At 37.6% G+C, this 7,043-nt stretch overlaps 1 protein-coding gene across 1 annotated transcript in view; it reads left to right on the top strand.

Annotated features, from left to right (window-relative positions):
• The first annotated feature begins 1,250 nt into the window (after positions 1–1,250).
• hspa12b (heat shock protein 12B) overlaps positions 1,251–7,043 on the top strand; it is an 18,246-nt gene continuing 12,453 nt past the window's right edge. The window contains exons 1-3 of the mRNA XM_016529809.1: positions 1,251–1,551; positions 3,630–3,703; positions 6,201–6,295. Of these exons, the coding sequence (XP_016385295.1) occupies positions 3,658–3,703; positions 6,201–6,295 (141 nt within the window). The 5' untranslated portion in view covers positions 1,251–1,551; positions 3,630–3,657. The remainder of the gene's footprint in view (positions 1,552–3,629; positions 3,704–6,200; positions 6,296–7,043) is intronic.

Here is a 7,043-nt window from a genome sequence, read left to right as displayed (position 1 = left end):
AGTGTTAAGTTTTTTTATTATTATTTTTTTTTTTTATATATATTTTTTACATTTTTAGTTTTTTTGTTTAGCTTTTTTAGCATTAGTTTTTTATTTAGTATTATTTCACTATTATTATTATTACTATTATTGTTATTATTATTATTAGTTTTAGCAATTATTTAAGTTAGTTATTGCCAAGGCACCCCTTCTGATTGTCATTTACGTTTTTAAGTTCAAGTGCTTCATCTAATATTCATATTTAAGTTTAGTTCAACTTTATTTCAATTAACGAAAACAGTTTCTAATAGTTTTAGGTTTACTCAGTATGAATACTGGTGTCATGTGTATTACCCTGATGGTGTTTGTATCACTGTCTCTGTCAGTAATTTATAATACAAATACATAAAATATTATAGAATTCAGGACACACACAAACACATGGAACAGAGTCTGACAAAAACGACAGCATAATGCACCCCGTGTCGTGACCATGGAATAGTGAATAGTTAGAATAGTGGCCTTGAGTGTGCATTCAAGAACATTTACAATTAGAAGGTCAGACTAATGGAATACAGATGAGCTGGATTCATATGAAGTTTTTTAGTATATTGTACAATTTTAAACTGGCCGAGATCGTTCCAATTTATGAACGTTTTTTAAAGAGTGAAAGGGAGTACAGCAAGAAATGAAACAGAGAGTGAAGAGAAGACAGAAAGGAAAGAAAAAGGACTGAGCTGGAAGAGTAGCTGAGGAAGAAGAAAGAGTTGGATGCAGGGGGTGGGCAGGAGGAAAAGAGGGGGAACAGGAGAAGGGGGGTCGGATGACTTAATCAGTGCACGCTGCCACTCCAAAAACTCCCCACCCTCTCCCTCTCTCTCCCTCTCTCTCAGTCCAACAAACACACACCGATACACAGTGATTGAATCTGTGTGTTTTTTTTTTTTTTTACAATTCCAGGTTAGATATTTGAACAAACCCCTAACCAAGAAGTATCAAACATTTGTGAGTTATAACCTCTTACATGTTTGTTCTAAAGGAGAACCACCTATTAACTCCCTAAAACTGTCACGATGTCACACACACGAGGGACGAGGAGACGCTGGAGAATGCTTTTAACAGGACTTTATTGGAACCAAGGGAGACGAACACAGGAAGACCTTCACCGGAAGACATACAACAACGGACAGAGAAATGAAGTTAGATCCCCCTCCCTCCCTCCCTTTCCCCCAGCACTACAGCAACCTTCATATCCAGTCCCTGTACATGTGTGTGCGTGCGGCTCTCTCAACCATTCCTCCCTGACATTCCACAGCAGATGTGGGATTGACTGCTGGGATACAGAAACAAAGACAGTCACAGGAATATTCTTTGGATCTGTGCAGTTTTTAAAACTACTCTGGACCAAACATTCAGTGCTTTTCTTCTTTCATGCATTTGGCTGAATCTTCTGTTGGAAAACAGCATCATTATACGGACTCTGCTACTGAAACATCCAATTGTTTGGGGATTCTGGACTTTGGGGACTGAACAACCCCATGCAGGGTACACTAGAACATCCTAAACAAAAGGGTGAGTGGAAAGTTGACATGCTAAAACAGAGTGAAATCTATAAACGGGACCAGCATCAGGTGCAGTGCTTTGTCTTCTGTGCTGTGATGACTGACAGGAGTGCAGTGGGATTGATGGGGGCTTTCCAGAGAGGTGACTTAAGGATGTTTTAGTATGACATAAAAAGACAAATAGGATTTTAGTGGACAGTTTGACCGTATTTACCTGACGGACATTAAATATGGCTTTGCACATCCTTTAAAATGACTATAATTATAATGTAGTAGGAAAGGGGTGAGTCACACTTGACCTCAGCTTCTGCAAATATTACTGTGTCGCTGTGTCTCAAGGGCGGAAATTAATAGGAAGATTTTCCTAGAAAGCTTTTTGAGGAAGCAGGAGGTGTGTTTGTGTTCAACAAACTGAGGTACAAGTTGAAATAATTTTTGGTGGCAGTCGACAATATGCCACAGATGCTGATGGATGGTGGAATATAAAGAGGGACTGACGTACATTACTAGACAGCGTTATTTTAATATCACTGATACACTATTACAGTTTTAGTTAATATTTTCATATTAATTTCATTTTAAATATTTTATAATTTGAATATTTACGTTTTAGCAATGTGTTGTTTTTAATATAGTTTTAGTTTATAGTTTTACTTTATTTAGTTTTAGTACTTAAACTTAACCATTTTTTTGTATTTCGTTTTATTGTAATGAACATGTTTTTGTTGTTTGATTTTACTTAACGATAATAACTCTGACTAGACAGCATTTTACAGTGACTGGGATATGGATTGTATATATTATGTTTCTTTGTTCAAACGACTCAGACTCAGTGCCAGAAAGCCTCTTTGATGTCATTTGTAATCTATATGAAGTGTGTCTGAAACCATATGGAGAGGCAGTGATAATTCATTATCATCTGAAATCAATCAAGTTCAATGGGCTTGTATCATTTTAAAGTTTTTACTTTTTCAATTTGCAAATGTGTTTATATTTCTACCTTTTCTGCCAATGCCACTAAATATTCTTTGTAGCAGAAAGTGAAGTGCTATGAAGTGCTCAAAATGTGGTACCATTTTCTTTGTTGCACTAATGCAAGAACAGTGCAGATAGCATCTGGAGAGTATATTTCAGTCAGATCCATTTACTAAACAAGCATTGTGGGAGGCCCCTTACCTCTCCCTCTCCACCTTTTCTGCTTTTCCAAAACCATTTTTCTCTTCTGAGCAACATGCACACACACACACACACACACACACACACACACACTGTCGAGGGAATGCTGCTTCCCTCTTACCCTGCATCTACAAGCACTGAAAAGGTTTGAAATGAACAGTGGAAGAAAAAGAAAATGGGAAAGAGTCCAAAGAAAAGATTATGGCAAGAGAGATGGGGAAAATAGGGGGAATGGAACACTTTGGGGGGTAGGGGGGCATGAGGCTGAATTTCAGAAAGTACCACATTTTCCCTTCTGTGTTCATCAGATAAAAGAAATAACTGTAAATCCAATATTTGTAACTTAGCACAGAATTAAATTACTTGTATTATATCAGACTATAGTTTAACTTAACACGTTTCAGTGTTTATTGTGTTTCTCTCCAGTTTCAGATCATTTGGTCAGGAAAACAGAGCCCAACAAGAGCTTTGGGAAACTTTAAATCTAGTGAGACGGCATGACTAATACACCCACCAGCATCATGTCATGATTTTGTTGTTGCAGCTGGGACGACCTATTATGATGTTTGAGAAAGAGAAAACATACATTAAAAAAATTAATAATAAATCAATAAAAATTTAAAATAGAGATTTGTAGTCAAATATGTTATAGTATTTATTCTGTATATGTGTAATATGTCTGTTCTGTTCTGTTCTGTAAGTCTTTTAAATTTAGTTCAAAACGTGCACATTCTTAGAAATGCAATCTAAGATGTTGATTTCTTATGGTTCTTTTAAAAACGTCTTAAAATGTAAAGATCTCTTGAGTTTGTACTATTTGACATCATAAAAAAAACATTATTTCCATTGTAATAAATTAAAGGAAAAAACTGTTTTACAGTACATGTCAGTGATATTTTCCCCCCCTCCTAGGCTGTAGAAGCCCTGTGACCTGTGTACAATGGCAGATGTTCTTCAGCTTAATACCAGCAGTCTACAAGTGCCAGGTAACATTTCATTCAACTTATTCTTTGGGATTTGATACTGTAATTAAGACTTGAGAAAATCATATCCGTAGAATATCCTAAGGAACCATATAGGTTATATAAGCTATTATATGAACAAGTACTTGCACAGTATATAACTAAAATTTATATACAGAAGACATGTAGAACAATGCACAGCTGAATAGAAACCTGTGGTCATCCACATGTATTTCCACAGGAATTCTGCTGTAATTCCTGTCTATTCCATCAACAATACTGGACAGGGGTGTAACCCTCTCTTATCTACGCTCTGCACTCTTGAGAATATCTGTACACGTCGATAACATTCCTGTCATACCCTTGAGTAAATTCCACCCATGTTTGAGTATGTGCTCATTTGCAGGCATATTAAAGCGACCTTGATGGAGGGGTCACTACATGTTAATAAAGTATTTGCCATGGAATTCATTCTGTACTGGAAAATATACGTACATTTGACCACATTAGGAATTATGGACTGTTTGGAATTCTGCTCCTGAATTTCCTTGTCAGTGTTGGTGCAGTGTTTTTTTTTTTTTTTGGACTGTTATTTTTAATCAATGTCATAACTCGATCTTCCAATGACTTAAGCCCACGACTAACTGCATGCCGGCATTCAGATCCTCTGCTATTGTTAAGTGTAATGCCCATATCTCAAAATCTAATTAATATTCAATGGATAGAACAAAGTGCCTTTTTGATAAGTCAAGTCAAGTCAAGTCACCTTTATTTATATAGCGCTTTTAACAATACAGATTGTGTCAAAGCAACTGAACAGCATTAATTAGGAAAATAGTGTGTCAATAATGCAAAATGACAATAGTAAACACTAATTTTTCAGTTAAAGGCAGTTCATCATTGAATTCAGTGATGTCATCATCCAGCTCAGTTCAGTTTAAATAGTATCTTTGCAATCATTTGCAATCAAGTCAACGATATCGCTGGAAATGAAGTGTCCCCAACTAAGCAAGCCAGAGGCGACAGCGGCAAGGAACCAAAACTCCATCGGTGACAGAATGGAGAAAAAACCTTGGGAGAAACCAGGCTCAGTCGGGGGGCCAGTTCTCCTCTGGCCAGACAAAACCAGCAGTTCAATTTCAGGCTAGCAAAGTCACATTGTGCAGAGGAATCATCTGGTTCCTGTGGTCTTGTCCCGGTGGTCGTCTGAGACAAGGTCTTTACAGGGGATCTGTATCTGGGGCTCATCTAGTTGTCCTGGTCTCCGCTGTCTTTCAGGGCTGTAGAGGTCCTTTCTAGGTGCTGATCCACCATCTGGTCTGAATATGTACTGGATCCGGGTGACTGCAGTGACCATCTGATCTGGATACAGACTGGATCTGGTGGCAACGGTGACCTCGGAATAAGAGAGAAACAGATTAATATTAGCGTAGATGCCATTCTTCTAACGATGTAGCGAGTACATCGGGTGTTATGGGAAGTGTTCCCGGTTCCGGTTGACCTAATTAATGCAACGGATTTGAATATTAGAAGCGTATTCGTGTGTTATGTGTAAGCCAGGTTGAAGAGATGGGTTTTTAATCTAGATTTAAACTGACAGAGTGTGTCTGCCTCCCGAACAATGTTAGGTAGGTTATTCCAGAGTTTGGGCGCTAAATAGGAAAAGGATCTGCCGCCCGCAGTTGATTTTGATATTCTAGGTATTATCAAATGGCCAGAGTTTTGAGAACGCAGCGGACGTGGAGGACTATAATGTAACAAGAGCTCGTTCAAATACTGAGGTGCTAAACCATTCAGGGCTTTATAAGTAATTAGCAAGATTTTAAAATCTATACGATGTTTAATAGGGAGCCAGTGCAGTGTTGACAGAACCGGGCTAATATGGTCATACTTCCTGGTTCTAGTAAGAACTCTAGCTGCTGCATTTTGGACCAGCTGGAGTTTGTTTATTAAGCGTGCAGAACAACCACCCAATAAAGCATTACAATAATCTAACCTTGAGGTCATAAACGCATGGATTAACATTTCTGCATTTGACATTGAGAGAATAGGTCGTAATTTAGATATATTTTTGAGATGGAAAAATGCAGTTTTACAAAGCCATTGTACAAAGCCATTGTGCACGTCACAAAAGAAGGGAAAAGATCTGTTGCTGCTTCTACTTGTTTTATCATGACGTTAAATACTTCTGAAAAGTAAGCTAGATGTATTTCCATTTCTTTTATAAAGGTATTAGGTCAATCAGCATATACAAGCTTCTATAAAATCTAATGTGATCCACAGTGTATTTTTCCAATGAAAACCATCCATTGGAAATTCTGAAACTGGTAAACACATGCCAGTTGGGCTCAAAATCCCAGCCAGCCAATATGGAATTTTCCAGAAATTCTTGATATTCACTTAATTGCTCAGCCACAATTAAGAGCTCCGAACTTGCGTTTTCCAGTACAATCCATGAGCAACTTACTAAGTTAAATACTTATAGAATTTCTTCCTTCATATCTCATTCATTCTCTTTCAGGTGAAGATAGATCAGCCTCTACATCTCCATCTGGTTCTCCATCTCCTTCCAGAAATGAATGCAGTATTACTCCACTTACTCCATCCCCCTCTCCAGTAAGATCTCAACAGACACAGTGCTCTACCATGCACCCTCTGTAGTGCTTTATACGATAAACATTGTCCTCAGAACTGGATTAAATGCCAAAATCAGATGCTTTAAACTACAGTAATGTTGAAAGAGGATGTGGTACCACCAGAAATATGCAATTATGCTTCTTTACTTAGCACTCAGTCAGTTGGTTTAAAGCAACACTATCATTAGCTAATCCTCCGGTCACATTGCACTGCAATCTGAGGCAGCACAAAAATGTTTTGTTTGAAAGCTGACTTACTCCTGTATCACTTAAAGGTGAAGTGTGTCATTTCTGCGCAACTATATAGTGTTACAAAAGGAATTGTAAAAATAATTTCAAACAGGTTTCTTAAACACTCACCTGGTCTGCCGTTGGTTGGACATCACATAGTCGCAATTCAAACTCATGCCATTGGTTGAGCGAATAGCCTTGTCTTAGTGGCTATCCACATGGAACATATTTTTATTGTCACAGTGCTGCTTTTCCATTGTTTTTAATGTCTAAATTCTGCATTCATGTTTCAAGTCTTTGCAGCATCTCAAGCATAACATGGCATTCTGAAAGCATGGCTGTTAAAGGGGTCATATGATGTTGCTAAAAAGAACATTATTTTGTGTATTTGGTGTAATGAAATGTGTTTATGTGGTTTAAGGTTAAAAAAACACATTATTTTCCACATACTGTACATTATTGTTTCTCCTCTATGCCCCGCCTTTCTGAAACGCGTC

This window comes from Sinocyclocheilus rhinocerous, unplaced genomic scaffold (genome assembly GCF_001515625.1).
Source record: "Sinocyclocheilus rhinocerous isolate Xijiao unplaced genomic scaffold, SAMN03320098_v1.1 scaffold1382, whole genome shotgun sequence".
NCBI lineage: Eukaryota > Metazoa > Chordata > Actinopteri > Cypriniformes > Cyprinidae > Sinocyclocheilus > Sinocyclocheilus rhinocerous.
This window is presented reverse-complemented; position numbering and strand designations above follow the sequence as displayed.